General features: G+C 36.2%; 1 protein-coding gene across 1 annotated transcript in view; it reads right to left on the bottom strand.

Annotated features, from left to right (window-relative positions):
• nbeab (neurobeachin b) overlaps positions 1–16,730 on the bottom strand; it is a 257,230-nt gene that overhangs the window by 143,813 nt on the left and 96,687 nt on the right. Inside the window, exons 19-29 of the mRNA XM_059534202.1 lie at positions 14,434–14,515; positions 14,052–14,175; positions 12,426–12,618; positions 11,288–12,256; positions 9,759–9,976; positions 9,266–9,419; positions 8,047–8,227; positions 7,421–7,545; positions 6,850–6,915; positions 6,293–6,461; positions 4,321–4,759 (exon numbers count right to left, since the gene is read on the bottom strand). Of these exons, the coding sequence (XP_059390185.1) occupies positions 4,321–4,759; positions 6,293–6,461; positions 6,850–6,915; positions 7,421–7,545; positions 8,047–8,227; positions 9,266–9,419; positions 9,759–9,976; positions 11,288–12,256; positions 12,426–12,618; positions 14,052–14,175; positions 14,434–14,515 (2,720 nt within the window). The remainder of the gene's footprint in view (positions 1–4,320; positions 4,760–6,292; positions 6,462–6,849; positions 6,916–7,420; positions 7,546–8,046; positions 8,228–9,265; positions 9,420–9,758; positions 9,977–11,287; positions 12,257–12,425; positions 12,619–14,051; positions 14,176–14,433; positions 14,516–16,730) is intronic.

Below are 16,730 nucleotides of genomic sequence, written 5' to 3'. Positions count from 1 at the left end.
ATAAATCTGTACCATTGTCTTTATGAGTTATTAATTATCCTTGTAGATGCAAATACATACATTACTGTTTAAAAGTCTGGGGTCGGTAAGACTTTGTAAAAAGTCTTAAGCTTCTCTTAAGCTCACCCAGGATGCATTTAAGAAAGAAAGAAAGATTACCTTTCAGAAATCATTCAGATATGCTGATTTGGCATTAAAGAAACATTTGTTATTAATATCAATGTTGAAAACAGATTTATTTATTTATATTTTTGTGAAAAATTGTTTGAGACATTTTAATCAAGATTCTATGATGATTCGAAAGTTTAAAACAACAGCATTAATTTGAAATAAAAATCTGCTGTAACATTTTCAATGTCTTCCCTGTCACTTTTGTCCAATCGAATGCGTCCTTGCTGAAAAAAAAGTCTAAATTTATCAAAATAAATAAATAATAAAATATAATGAAAATGAAAAACTTACTGACCCCAAACCTTTGGTTTGGTAGTGTAAACGTAAGTTTTAGAATACAAATCAAAACTTATCAGCCTTACATTTACCACAACAACACACATAAATGACAGTCGAAAGCATATTCACTGTATTTACCACTTAGGAACAGAGTAATACAAAAAAATACAGCTAACAAGTCATATTGGACTTAAAATATAGTTTAATTGATGGAAAATAGCAGCCAGGACATGCTGCAAAAATGACTCCATTTGTGAACCACAGCTGACAAAATAATGTGGAACTACATCAAAAATAAATAGTAATCAGTCCTTGTCGTATTTAATCGTTTTGTGAAAACAACATTCAAAGCACTTTATATGAATAACTACTACTAAAATTATTATTAACTGAGTTAATATAAATTAAACATATCAGTAATATGTGTAACATGGACATTCTAACCTCTAAAGTACATTATTGGACCTCAGTTTGCAACAGTTTTGAGCATAAAGATCTCTAAAGCAATGCTTTTCTACAGTATTATGTTGACTTCTTGCAATTGTTTGACAGGTAGAGCAGATAGTATTAGACTGATCAACACTCCTCATGAATTATTCATTGGCTGGGAGCTTGTGAATGATGCATGAATTATCCTGTGCATATTTTATTAATAGGATTTTTTAAATTTACTTACTTTGAATGAAGCATAGATAAAACTTGGGTAGACTATGAATAATGCAATAGTTTATATGTTTTATTTGAAATGGCTATTAGTATCACAGTCTCAGTGCATAAATGAACATTAACAATTATTGTGTTGGACTCATATAATGGCAAACTTATTTTTTGTCACTCCGTTCATTAGCATACCATCCATTAGCACTGATACGGACTGATGTTAATGTATTAAAGTGTTTCTCCTTGTTTTTAATGGACTAAAGCAAGTCCTTCATGGTGGCGGCCCCATCTGCAAACACGGCTTTCTGGTAATTCAATACTAATTGAAAAAATTCACCTTTGGAAAAGTCCCAGAAAGACTATGATGTGCGAGTCATCTTGATCACTCCTGTGTTTGAGGCTTTTTTTTTTTTTGATGTTTCACTCCCTATCTATTAAGCTTCTGACAGACAATCCAAGAAGCCTGTCCACGTCTGGCAGCTCATTTGGTGGCAGGTGGCAAACAATTAGACACAGCAATTTCAAGGCCGGCAGATGACATTAAAGCATGCGGTAGAGATGGGTAAGACCTGGCGTCTGCGGACCGCCTGTGTGAAAGCATTTCAAAAATAATACACTCTGCCATGGCAACTCATTTCTGCCTGCCAGCCTCTATTAGGGTGCTGAGGGGTGAGGACGACAGGAGGGGAGCTAGGGGCACGGTGGGGCGCTTCTGTTTAATCTGTCATCAACGCCCTGGAGACCTTCCCTAACACTCACAAACACATCTACACACAACACCTTTACTAGTCAGCAGGCACACCTCATCTGTGGCGGTTGCACACATTACTACAGATCCATTGTTCCTGTGACTCAATATCTAAGCAGGAAGAAGCACATTATTTGGGCCTAGTCTCACAGCAGCCAAAGTTTTAAAGGGATAGCTCACCAAAAAAAGAAAATGAATAAAACCTGTACGAGTTTCTTTTTCTCTGCTGAAGACAAAAGAGGATAGTTTGAAGAACTATAATAATTGTATAAAAATGTATAAATCTATAAATTCTACATACATGTATGTGCCTATCAGTGTTGCCACAGTTACTTTGAAAAAGTAACTTAGTTACTTTACAGATTACTTGATTTTTAAAGTAACTAAGTTACTTTACAAGTTACTTTATTAGTTACATTCAGCAGCTGCCGACAAAAATAAAATGACAACCGGTTTTGCCAACACTCACTCACTTTACATAGTGTTTTTGTAGCTGGATAACACTTTGTAGCCGCCAGCACAGAGTGTACAACGGACCTTAATGTTGTCATCTTTAGCTGACACAAACTCAAAATAGTGACTGTATCTCCATCTAGAAAATGCACATCTCTCGCCTCCCTCCATTGTTTACGTTTGTGTCGCTGCGTGGCACGTACACATGATGTGAACTTCATGCATATATATATATATATATTCACACACACACACACATATAAATAGATTTCAGTGTACAGTATATTCAATATTCAAACATACAAACCAGTCTGAACAAACTGCCATGCATGCTATCCCAGACAGAGATTTATTAAGTGTTTAAGGCAGCGAAACCCTCCTCCCATCCAGCTGGAGATCATTTTTAGCTAAAGTGAACAGGTTATTATCATAAAAAATTATAATTATATATATATATGTGTGTGTGTGTGTGTGTGTGTGTGTGTGTGTGTGTGTGTGTGTGTGTGTGTGTGTGTGTATATCAACTTTTTCATTTACACAAATTCTGTTTACATATGTTGATTTTGCCCAGCCATGAACAGCAACAGCTTTGCAGCAAAACTAAAGTCATGTGTTAATAGCACTGACAAATCATGCTGTGATTTTATCTGGCCTTGGAATGTAAACACGTCACAAAACGCTCAAACACAACTCTGAGACATTTTCAAACACAGCAATTCTTCGTGATAGAAAGTATGGGGAATTTAAAGTGAGTTATGCCTTGCTTATGACCAAGAAAATCATTATGGCCATTCCTCAGAGACAAGACTAATCCAAGAATTCATCATGGTTTGACTGTAATATATTGTGTAGTGTTTAAAGGCACGGAAGTGATCGCAGGCATACAGAAAAGGTCACTGTACGTTTAAGGGTCTTGTAAGTATACATCTGCAGTAAATGGGCTACTGTAGTGCTATTGGTGACAAATTCAATCACGTACATAGTAAAGCCACATGATTTCACATTTGACACTCAAGCTGATGTATACTGCTGCCACCTGGTGGAGGTTCATATCATTACACGTCATCACAGTTACGGCTAAATTCTGTCATTTACCTACCCTAATGTCGTTTTGTCAAACTGAATGACTTCAGTTCTTCATAGGAACACAAAATAACATATTTTGAAGAATGATGGCAAATTAAACACTTTAGGTTTCTACTGACATTCATTGTATATTTTTGTCCATTGGTTCATATAGTCAACATATCACATACTGGCTAAATGGGAACAGTAAATGGGAACAGAAACTGTTTGTTTACCAACATTCTTCCTAAAACATCTTATTTTGTGGTTTTCAGAAGAAATAAAGTCATACAGGTTTGATGAATTTTGGGTGGACCTTTAAAGCATTACTCCTTGTTCAATTCAAGTAAAGCTCAATCGACAGCTTTTGTAGAACAATGTTTACTATCACAAAATATAATCTTTCCTTCTTAAAAAAAGAAGAAAAGAATTTAGTAAAAAAAATTTAGAATTAGAATTTAGAATTAGAATTTAAAAGTTAGAATTTAATTTTTTTAAAAAGCACTTATATTAATTCTCATGTTAAAACCTGTGTATTTTGTTAAGCAGTTTAAATAATTTTTTATAGCTATTTTATTTTTTCAGCAACAAAGTTGGATATAACCTTACACAGAAAAGTTTAATGAAGGATTATTTTTATTTTTACACTGAAATCATGTTAATATGCATATTGTTTATGTCTTGTGGTTATACTATTGAAACAGTGAGCATGTTAAAGTTTATGAATTGGACTCCATTCACGTATATTGTAAGCTCTTAACTGTCATCTAGATATTTGTGTTATTTAAAGAAAAGGAGTTACAAATAGGATTTAATTTTGTTGTTAACATTATGCCACAAATGCTTTCAATTAAACTAAATGTTTACTAAATGTACACTTTTCATTTCAAAAGTTGTCAAAGACTCCTTAAAATGCTTGCATTGTGACAATGAGAAGCTGGTACCTGTCAAAGGAATGGAACTGCATGGGTAACATGGCTTGGGCTTCCCTCTTCATGGCTTGGTGGTCAGGGTAGTGTAGGGTGTCTGGACCGCTCTCTGTGATCTCCACAGGAGCTGCTACCAGGCTCTTCAGGATTTCCTTGACATTGATGCCTTTGTTGGACTGGCTGATGCTGGAGATGGAGGCGGGTTTGAGGTGATCCATGATCGATGGCTCAGTCAGGCTCTCCTGTGACCTGGCTTCTGATGACAGTGTGCAGAACAGGCCGCTCAAGCCGTTCGGACCACCCATGGCGAGGTCCAGGTCTGCCCCGTTCATCACACTGGACCCCTGCTCATCCCCCAGTCCTGAGTCAGAGTGAGGGAGGGATGACTCCTGACGGAACTCCTCCAGAACACTAACGGCATCCGTGCAGCTGTCAGAGAGGGCTGATGGGTGCTCTGAGGATTATATATCGCAGTGTAGAAGATGTATTAAATATAACAGAAATCAGAGATTACTAGAAAATGATCACTAGAACTACTAGGTTTTTATCATTATTTTATCACATTTATGACATTACAGAACCACATCAGATGACAACTTAATACTTCATATAGATCTAAAGTCAATCAATCAGTCAATCAGTCAGTCTATCTATCTATCCATCCATCCATCCATCTATTTATCTACCACACACACACACACACACACACACATAGTTGCAGTAAGTTGAGATATGGAATATTTGAAATATATATATACACACACACACACATATAGACAGACAGACATAAAAATAACAATATAATTAAAATTATTGCATATATATATATATATATATATATATATATATATATATATATATAGACATACATAAAAATTATATTTAATATATTTATAAATAATTTTTTACATTTAAGTATATATTTTTTATATTGTTGTTTATATATATATACTGTATATATATGTGAATGTCAATAGAGATGCTTTATAAATTTTGCTTTAAAAAATGTTTAATTTCTGATCCAAATATCTGATTTACATACTGTCTGAGCACAATGACAGCGTTTCTGTCCTTCAAAAAGATTTGTTGTCAAGACTCTTCAACATACATCCACTTTCATCCTATATAATAAAATCAAGCCCTTTCTTTCAGACAAGACCGCTCAATATCCAAACCCTTGCTTGTCTACAGTATATCCAGTTGTTCTCCACATGTTAGGAATTTTCAGTAATATTCATCAAGAGCTTTTAGCAAGGTCAGTGGGGCCCAATTCAGCTATAAAGTATTCCTGAATGCTGATTTGAGTGCAGACAATGGCCTGCTACATGCTGTTTGGAAAAATTCCCATCCATGGCCTTTCTTCCCTGAAATTTATGAGGGCAACACAGCGTAGTGCCTCAGCCACTATGATCCCATTCTCCTCTGGTGGATTGCTTTCCTAATGGACACTGACAGATGGGGCTGGAAATAGCAGCGCTGCCCCTGCCTCTGCATGGATCTTCTTTCTTTATACTCTTTCTCCCTCACTATTCTTTTCACAATAGTTCCCCAACAAAACCCAGTCAGAAATGAACACATCTTACATTTCCAATAGTTCTTTAATGCATCCTTCAAACTACTGGACATTCATCCAATTTTGCGGCCGTTTTAGAGACAAAGCCAGCAGTGATTTCCTTCAAGAATTCTGTAAGGGCTGCATGTTTAATTTTATGTGGCATAATTAGTGCAGCTTATGGATAATAAATGTGGGAGGTGGTGAAGAAAATTAGTTTGACACCAGCTCGAGACCTACATTTATTTTTTTTCATTATAATTTGTTTCTAGTATGACACACACACACACACACACACACTACCTTGCTAATGGCATTAGACGACATTTGTAATGCAAATAAGCAATGAGAATTAAGTTGTTTTGCTTATTGTAAATAAATATGAATACGTGCATTAAGCAACACCAACAAATATAACATCAGCCACTACAACACCTGTGCTGGGGGGGGGGATAATTTCCTGCCGAATGCCTCTTCCTGATTGGCTGATAGACCTGACCATCTCCCGCTGGGGTTCCAAGATGTCCCGGTACTTAGACACCATCAGCACCGAGATAAAATAGACAACAGCGAGAGCCAGGAACTGGGCGTGCTTACTGTCATCCTGTGGAGCACAACATAACAGCAGCTAATGGTATGAAGAAGAGTTAGCATGTGACTAAATCATGTCACGCAAAGCAGAAATGCTCCTCTGAACTGATTCTGTTTTCAGTTACAGAGTGACATTTGAAAAATGGCGATACAAAAATAAATGAACAAAAAAAATCTATAAATAAAATTATAATATTAACCTGAAAATAATAATTAAATAAGTAACTCCAGTATTTGGGATTTCATAATAGCAAATATGTGATGTATTGACCATATGAACCAAAAGATTATGTATATGTCTGCATGATTACATTGTCTACAGTGTGTACATTTAAACATGGGGAGATGCACATTTACGCTTCTTTCAAAGGGCATTTGAGGACGATTTGACATTTACTCACAACATCACGAAAGACTGCTGCTCGCAGGCGGTTGATGTCCACATCTTGCAGAAGTCGGTCCGGGTCCTTAATCGGAGAAACATTACTTGGAAAAGTTTCTATGGTGGTCTAAGGCAAGAAAAGCAGACATTTCAAACAGACATTTAACGCTTTAATTTAACTGAACAGTTCTCACACTGCTGATCTCATTTACAAATTCACACCACACCCACAGTGCAAATCACACATAACGTGACAATGTTATATTGTGTAGAAAAAGAAAAAAACATGAATGTGGCGAGACACCACAAACTGCAATTTCAGTCTTTAAGAAAGATGGCTTGAACACAAGAGTAGATTAGTTACATTTCATTATACACTTATAAAAAAAGTTTTTTTATCTTCAAACAATAATTTAAGTAATTGTGTCATAAACTACATACATTACTTAGATTATATAAATTATATATATCAACTTGCATACGTATAAAGCACTTGCAACAAAAACGCTACCCTCACAGCATAGTGAGATTACAGAAACTGTGTACAGTGATTGGATGCAGGATAACAGTGTGTGTAGTAATATGGGTACCTTGCTGGCAGTGGACATGCCCTGCAGGCCCTCCTGAGACTTACTGGAGGACAGGGTGGATTTCAGAATCCTGTCCCTCTGACGCTGACGACACTCTAAACAGTTCCTCACAGCTACACAACATACTGAGACAGAGAGAAAGAAAAAGCTATAAAAACTGAATAGGTTTGATTCTGGGTGCTGACTGATCAATATATGGGCCCCTTGAGTTATAGAAGAAATCCTGCTTGTATCTTATTGCTTAAATGCATTTTAAAAAATAAACCTCTCTCTTTTTTTTTTTTCTTGTACAGCACCAAAACCAATAAACTGACTGAGAAAACAAAAAAAAAATGGTTGGTAGTGTGTTATTGGAAATGTATGCTGAATGTCTCGACGTGTTTTTGTTTCTTTCTTGTTATGGCCTTTAAAATGTGTCCTAGAAAAATAATATAATATACAATAATATAATATAATAAATTGTGCACTAACATTTAGGATTTCTAGGTCTTTAAAACTGATAAATTGACTGAAGAATAAAATCAGAAAGTTGTTTGGAAGAGGAGAACAGTAGTTGTTCAGAATAAAGGAAATGTATGCTAAATGTTCTTCTTTAAAAAGTGTCTTTGACACACATATACACACACCTAGTCTGAGGCACTGTCGCATCAGTCCACCTGAAGACATGTTTTTCTCAGCTTCAATCTCGCTGAAGTTGAGTGAACTCGCAAAGACCAGCACATCGACCATGGACATCAGCCGGGTCAGAAAGATCACGGCCGTCTCAGACGACATGCCCTGCGTCGCCTCGATGCCTTCCATTTCAGTCTGACACAGACACACACAATAATCAAAAATACAAAGGGTACCCTCCGAATCACAGCCAGTCTGTTAGCACATTGTGTTATAATAATGATCAGTCATTATCTTCAACACAAAAGTGGAACATTCAGGCTGAGAATGAGGTGTAGTCGGTAAAATGTGACACAATCCAGCACATGAAGTGGGTCATGTAAAGCTTTGACACATGATCCTTCAGAAATCATTCTAATATGCTGAATAGATGCTCAAGAAACATCTCTTATTATTATTAATGTTATTAATTATAAATATTTTGGTGTTTCAGGGTGAAAATAGAATAAAATAGAGAACAGTTAAAAAGAGCTAAAAAGAACATCATTTATTTTAAATAGAAATCTTTTTTTAACATTACCGATATAAATGTATTCGCTGATCAAAACAATGCTTTATAAAAGCATTAATTTCTTTTTAAAGCCCCAATCTTTTGAACGGTATGTGAAAAAAAAGAAAAGAAAAAGACAAATCTGTGAGAACTTGCATTGATTTCCAATGTGTAAATGCATTCAAAACAAAAATTAGCAAAATAAAAAACATAAAAAAGAAAGAAACCTCAACCCCTCTACTGAGGTTAGACTAAAATCACAAGACATATTACGCACATTTGGAATGAAAACTACTAAACAGAATGTAGATCCTGTGAACAGAGCTTTTAATAGTCAATATATCCATGTTTTTCTAGTATTTAAAAAAAAAAAAGATTATTGGGCTATGAGACTGTATAAGATCCATAATAGAGATAATGGTAATGTACCATAGAACATTCTAAATATACTAATCTATTGATACTAACCTTGGTATTCTTTACGTAAAAATTAAATAAAGTAAAAGAGAAACCTGTAGTTAAAACACACTCAACAGTGAAGAAGACAGAATAAGGGGATATAAGGAGTCAGCACTATCCTTGAGACATTCTGTTATTTGAAAGCTTATATCTGAAGAGCTTGGCTTGCAGTGATCTATGACGACCACTGGATGGAAGTATTGTCACATCTCTGGCACACTCACAGAGGGCGAGGTGGCTGCGGATAGCAGGGGAAGGATTCCTCCACAGGCCATGATGATGTTATCCACCATTTGTGAGATCAGGTGAATGGTGTTGTGTACAAATATTATGTTCTCATTGCTGTTGACAAAGTCCATGATGGATTTTGTCGAATGACTGTGAGGGGCACGAGTAAGAGGAGCGTAAGAAAGAAAAAGACAAAAACAAAGATAAAAAGATTTACATTGCAATAACAGTAACTTTTAGTTGTTATAGAATTATGACTCTATCAGAGTAGATGGCATCATTTTAGGAAAAAAAAGGGTAGTGACAGGATTACAGTTCGTTCTATACAAAACACATATTTCTAGTGTACTAAAAAACAACAACAACAACAACAACAACACCAGAACACATAGTATTTTAAAAATTAGATTGCACTATAATCGTGTTTTTGTTTGTATCAAATTAAATATGGCATGTACTTCACAACAGGAGTAAACTGTAGCCACTGACCTTCTCCAAATGTGTACGTCTGCTTCTAGAGCAAAGAGCAGATCTGTAAGTAAGCGCTGGTGCATTGGGGACCACTTGAACTCTGGGATACGGAACATGGTGGTGCGGGGACCGGGACTGAACTGTCGACACTGCTCTTCTGTCATCGACATGCCTCTGAAACCCAGATCCACTCGCAGATCTCTATCCAGATGACTACCAGAACGGCCGTGTAAACTCTGAAAGCAAAACACAAAGCTGATGCATTTAAAACACAAAGCATCTTAGAATATGAATACGGCATTGGCAGTTTTTGACAGGTGTAGTAACGAAGTGTTCTTTTTCATGGCATGGAGAACAGATCGTGTTCAACCTTGCAAAAGTCCTACAAACAATCCTTCATGTTGGGAACATCTTTAAAAGTCAGCTGTAAGCTGAAAGTATGACATCTCTTGTATAACATACAACATATAACACACAACACCTCAGAAGCAAGTTTGGCAGGCAAAAAAAAAGTCAAAGAATGAACCTTCTTAAATTTGAATGTTATGTCCTTCAAATGACATAAAACAACATAAAATTTCAATATCAACACAATTTAGTAAAATAAAAAATGTAACGTAATAAAACCGCAATGACATACATTTAGACGAGTCAACTATATAATTACGATATTTTAACTGATAGACTGCACTGTGTTCTCAGGACATTTTCATATAGGGAAAGTCAATTTACTAATTACAATTACAATTTCAAACTATAGTTTAATATTTTTAATGTTAACCTTTTAATCCACCCCCTCCATTTTATAGTTGTTTTACTGTTTAAATCTTGCTGAAAAACTTGTAACAAAATGCTCCACTACTGGGTCAGTGTGTTAAAAAAACTAACTTTTTTTGGTGGAATGTTTAATAAAGAAAAAAATAAATAAATAAATAAGGTAAATAATCAAATGAAACATTTAAATAAACAGTCAAACAGGATAAATAAGTTGCATTTTAATATTAGACACATTAAGAACACATAAATATAGATATTTTGTAATAAAATAGATTTCAACATTACAATTTTCAATCTAAAATAAAATAAATCTATTATATTCTAAAAATATATATATATATAAAATAAATTATGTATTTAATTAATAAAGTAAAAACAGTACCAAAATATTGTGAAATATTATTACAATTTAAAATAACTGTTTTCTATTTTAATATATTTTAAAATGTAATTTATTCCTGTGATGGCAAAGCTGAATTTTCAGCAGCCATTACTCCAGTCTCATCACGTGATCCTTCAGAAACCATTCTAATATGCTGATTTGCTGCTCAAGAAACATTCTTATTATTATCAACGTTGAAAACAGTTGTGCTACTTAATCATTTTTGTGTAAAAGCTGATACAGAAATTATTATTATTACATCAATCTTTTGTAACAAGTCTTTACTGTTTTTGATTTGATGCATCCTGAGTAGATGTATTAATTTCTTTAAAAAAAAAAAAAACCTACTGACCCCAGACTAGTACAGACTGTCAACACTTACAGTTACCTGTGTAGTAGCAGTAGTCTGAATCTTCTTAACCTCTTTATCTTTGCCATCATCTGATTTCTCTGTGTCTGATGTGGTGCTGGTAACATCTGCAGTGTTCTTTACCCCAGAAACCGCTGGCTCCAGATCTACTGCCACTGTCTCTACCTGCCCCGGGCATTTAGACAGGCTTTCCCCTTCAGAGACACTAAAACAACTCAAATCAGGCTGCATCTTAAAGCGGTCATCCTCTGAAGTTGTTGGGTTAGCGTCCAACTCTTTCGAGCTCTTCGTCATGACAGCCAGAAGCCCAAGATCTGCACTAGAGCTGGTATGGACCTGAGGTTTCACTCCTGAGAGCAGAAGAGGTTCAAATGGTCCCATTTCAGGAAGGAGGTTTTCTCCCGAGCCGGTCGCCATCGTGCCAAAAAGGAAGGTGTTGTTGCTGGGAATGGCGTCTTTTTCATCAACCAGGGTGATGAGAGGACCTGAGCTCTTGTCTTCTATGGTGGCTTCGGGTACCAGCATGCTGTTTACACTGCTATTTAGCTTCTCCACTGCAGCCGAGTAGACGTTATCCAGAAGAGTGTCCACTTTCACCAAGCCTCCATTTTCTATTACAGGCAGGAGGTCCATGTCATCCATCTTTACCTCTGTGGCCTCAACCTTCTCCGCTCTGATATCTACAAGCAGGTCATGAACTTCCACATGGACACCTGTTGCTGGGTTCTCCTCATCCAAACATTTAGTTTCAGACAAGAGGTTCCGCCCAGAATCTGTCGTCTCTGGTTCATCCGCTTCACTCTCAGGAGTCTGAGTTTGGGAATCCGGGTCCAGCTCCAGAGTGCCTTTGATGGCCGAAGCCTGGTCAGAAAGCCCCGAAATGGTGCTGACAAGCCCCTTCTTCCCTTTCTTAATGTTCTCCTCCTCCTGCCGCTGGTATTCCTCATACAGTTTTGCTAAATATTCCTTGTGAGCCTCATATGTCACCTGCCAAACAAAGAGAAGTGGCAAGTTTAGACTTCTTAAATACATCCATTCATCCATCCATCCATCCATCCATCCATCCATATATCTATCATTTCTCTAGATATCCACATCAGTATTGGCCAATGAAAAAGCTCACAACTTGTTTGGCTGGTGAAAACTATCAATTTACTTTGGAGTGGGCTATGGAGAGTGTGTCCACCCACACACGCCAGCCGCCCCACTCGTGCTTGATGGCATGGTAGAGAAGAATCCGGAAGATGTTGTAAACCATCTCAGTGATCTTCTGCTCCTCTGAGTTCTTAGGGTTAATGTAGCCGAGAGAGAACATCCAATCCTGCCAAACGGAACACTGCAGCAGACACCTGTCACACAGAAAATGAGATGGATTAAGCTCGCGGCAGTCACTCGTGTTTACCTTCCTCTACTCCGCAAACATCCCTTCTAACATCCTCAAACGACAGTCAAAACTGGAATCTAATTCACAAACCGACAAGTAACACAAAGCAATTTCAGCCCCAACCTCCATTGAACTTCAGATCTGTGAGGTGACTGGCAGCTATCTGAATAACACCTGAAGCACTTTGTGTTATTCACCGTCATTTTTTTTCTCATTGCATTGTTATATAATAAATGGATCTTTGACTGAGACAGAATGAATTAAGCTTGCTCCTTTTGCTTAAACACTTCAGGTTGTAAGATATCAGTAAGGATGATTTAATTTCGAACCAATCCCTACCAGCTAGTAAGTGTTAAACATGTAAACCATTGTTACAGGATTAGTTCACCCTGAAATGAAACTCATCCAACTTTCCTTCAGTGGTACACAAAAGGAACATTTCTGAAAAATTTAATCGGTTGCTTCACGCTGAAAATTAATAGGGACTTCAAGGCTTCCAAGGGACTTTACAAAAAGGACTCCCAATTAAAGTGGTCCATTTAAATTCTGCATTATATTCAGTCTTTCAAAGACACGATCGATCGATTTGTGTGAGGAATAAACCAAAATTGAATTTGTTATCGACAGAAAATCTTGACGTCTGCACTAGTTCCACTTGATCAGTTCTTAAGCAAAAGAACCAATGCCCAGCTTGTAAAACAAACTCTTTTTAAAACAAATATGTTCAATGAATCAGCTGAACTAATTCACAAAACTGATCTGAGCTGCATTTCAGATGATAGTAACTACTGCCTCCAATGGTTTCTACGATCTACTTTGGCTTCAAATGCTTTTGGTAAACGCAGCTCTGAAAGATTCGTTCAAGAACCTGACTGATTCTGATTCTTGACACTGGTTTTTATTTCATATGAACTATTCCACTACTAGCGTAGATAAATGCCTGGTCTAGTTACCAGACACTGTTTACAGATATTTAAGGAAAGCACTTTGGAAACATAATGACTTCATCTAGTCTAAAAAGCTTCTTCCTTTCAGTTCTGAGTGGCTCACTGTAGAACTTAATGATGGAGATGATGAAATGTAGTTATAACAGCCGATTGAGATTTCAGCACACACTGGGCAACTGATTGACTGCCAGACGCAGCATATGGCTTTGGAGAGAAGAAAAGGAAAACCAACAGCCATAGGACAGCAGCGAAACTCGAATGTGTCACTGAAACATCTGCTGCGAGAGAAACACGGTGAGAATTCGAGGATTATTAAGCATCATGGGGGTGCCCGTTAAACACAACAAGGAAGGAAAAACGTCATTCTTTTTTCCGCTCTCTTTTCTTATCCGTTCACCAGGCGGTTAATTGCTGTCATGAGGGAAGGGGCGAGAAAGGAAGAGACCCTCACCGTCTGTTCTCACGGCTGTTACTGAAGAGCTTGATCATGTCAGACAGGAAGAGACGCCGCACCTCCATCAGGTCTGTGCTGGGTGAGGAGTTCTTCAGCAGTGTGGCCACCACCTTAAGAATAACTGAGAACAACCAATAGAAAAGCATGCATTAATCACTCAGCAAACAAAAGTAGAGTTTTGTCTGTTTGGCACAGCTGCAAACCAATGAGCATGCAGTCTCACTAACTGACACACATGAAATGGGCATCCCTGGCTAAAGTTTATGTGCAGAGCAAACATTTAATCATTCGGTAACATTTTTTTTAACGTTCACAGATATCAGTAAGTGTCTTAACACCAGGCCACAAAAAGAATAAATAAGCTGACAGAAAGAATTACTTGGGTTCTGGATCTTCACAGTAGAGTCGGGCTCAGCATGTGGCTTGTGGACGACCTGTGTGCAAACCTGCTCTGTCAAAATCTAGACAGGAAACAGATCAGATGAGACTCATGAATGCATGGAAATGGGTATATAAGGCATAAATCATCATGAAATGGATATGAAACATTGCAGGAATAGATTTAAGCATTAGTTATGAAGATGGCTTAAAAACTGCAAACTCTACTTCTGTTTTGTGTAGTGAAAATATAATGGAACCGAGTAAAGAGTAAAAGGTTAGAGATAACAACTAACTCAAATGACTCTTGTACTTAAGTACTAGCTAGAAACAGCTAGAGAGCTATTTTTAACATGCTAAAAAATTTAAGAAACAATTTGAACTTCATATTAAGAAAAGAATCCTGAAAAAAAAATTATGGTTTTAACCAAAATAAGAAGAAGCATAACTGTTTTGAATATTGATAATAATAAGAAATGTTTTTAAGCACCAAAACAGCATATTAGAATGATTTCTGAAGGATCATTTGGCATTGAAAATTATTTAAAAAAATTATATTGAAAATGAAAAAATATTAACATAGCAAACAGTTATTTTAAATTGTAATAATGTCACAATATTACTCTTTTTACTGTATTTTTGATTAAATAAAGGCAGTCTTGTTAAGCCTAACAGACTTCTTAAACAAACATAAAAATATTACTTAAAATAATATATATATATATATATATATATATATATATATATATATATATATATATATATATATATATATATATATATAATTTTATGTATGTATATAACTTTAATAAATGTAACGTTAGTTTATATACTATAACTTAAAAATATAACTTAACATTTCTGAACATTAGATTATATAATATAACACTAAGGACACAAATTGTCATTTAAATATCTTTCACATTTAAAACATTTTACATAAATAAAAAACTCTCTCTCTCTCTCTCTCTCTATACACCAGAGATGGGACCAAGTCACACATGTGCAAGTCTCAAGTAAGTCTCGAGTCTTAACCTTCAAGTCTCAAGTAAGTCCCAAGTATTTTTTTCTTGGGCAAGTCAAGTCAAGTCAAGTCACAAGTTATGTCAAGTCAAGTCAAGTCAAGTCCTGTAGTAAGTCAAGTCAAGTCCAAGTCAAGTCACCTTATTATTGTAATTTTACCTGCAGAATCTGATCTTAATAAAGTTAAAAGACAAGATATAAGTAACTGTCAGTAAATTAAAATAATTTGGATTTGCATAGTAAATACTCATGTTCAGTAAACATTGAATCAAACAAAATTGTAACTTCATAAAATTATTTATTTTTCACTTCTGCCAACAGTGTTTGAAATGTTTTACATTTTCAACATTGAGTCCATAAAACAAATAACAGCTAAACATCCAACAGACTCCTCTCTGAACACCTCTCTCTCTTTCTCTCTCTCTCTGTAACACGACTGACATGACATTCAGCCAAGTATGGTGACCCATACTCAGAATTTGTGCTCTGCATTTAACCCATTCAAAGTGCACACACACAGAGCAGTGAACACACACACACACACACACACACACACTGTGAGCACACACCCGGAAGCAGTGGCAGCCATTTATGCTGCGGCGCCCGGGGAGCAGAAGGGGTTTGATGCCTTGCTCAAGGGCTCCTCAGTCGTGGTATTGAGGGAGAGAGCACTGTACATGCACTCCCCCCACCCACAATTCCTGCCAGCCCGAGACTCGAACTCACAACCCTTCGATTGCAAGTCTGACTCTCTAACCATTAGGCCACAACTTCCCCTCAAACACAGTTTACATACAACATTAAACTTTCTTACATTTCTCCTCTCTCTCTCTCTCTCTCTCTCTCTCTCTCTCTCTCTCTCTCTCTCTCTCTCAAGTTCAAGTTCAAGTTGCTTTATTGGCATGACATTTGAGTTACAGTATTGCCAAAGCATTTAGATACAGAATAAAATATAAAATATCATTACAATAAAATACAATACAATCAAAATAGCAGCAGCAGATAATATTTCTAATATTAATAATAGTAATTATATACAATTAAGAATATAAAATAAAACAATTGAATACAATAAATTATCCCTTTCGTATGGTGTGTATGGTGTATAAATATTTAGCAGCTATTGTGACTGCCGTCTCATTCTCTCCAAGTATATAGAGTAGTTTCTCTGAGTCATTTAGAGACAAGAATGAACGATTCAAAGCTTCAAACTGTGAGAAGAATGTTTCTCTTGTAGTGCTGTATTTGGGACAGACAAGAATGAAGTGTTTCTCA

The sequence above is a fragment of the Carassius carassius genome, chromosome 41 (genome assembly GCF_963082965.1).
Source record: "Carassius carassius chromosome 41, fCarCar2.1, whole genome shotgun sequence".
NCBI classification, from domain to species: domain Eukaryota; kingdom Metazoa; phylum Chordata; class Actinopteri; order Cypriniformes; family Cyprinidae; genus Carassius; species Carassius carassius.
This window is presented reverse-complemented; position numbering and strand designations above follow the sequence as displayed.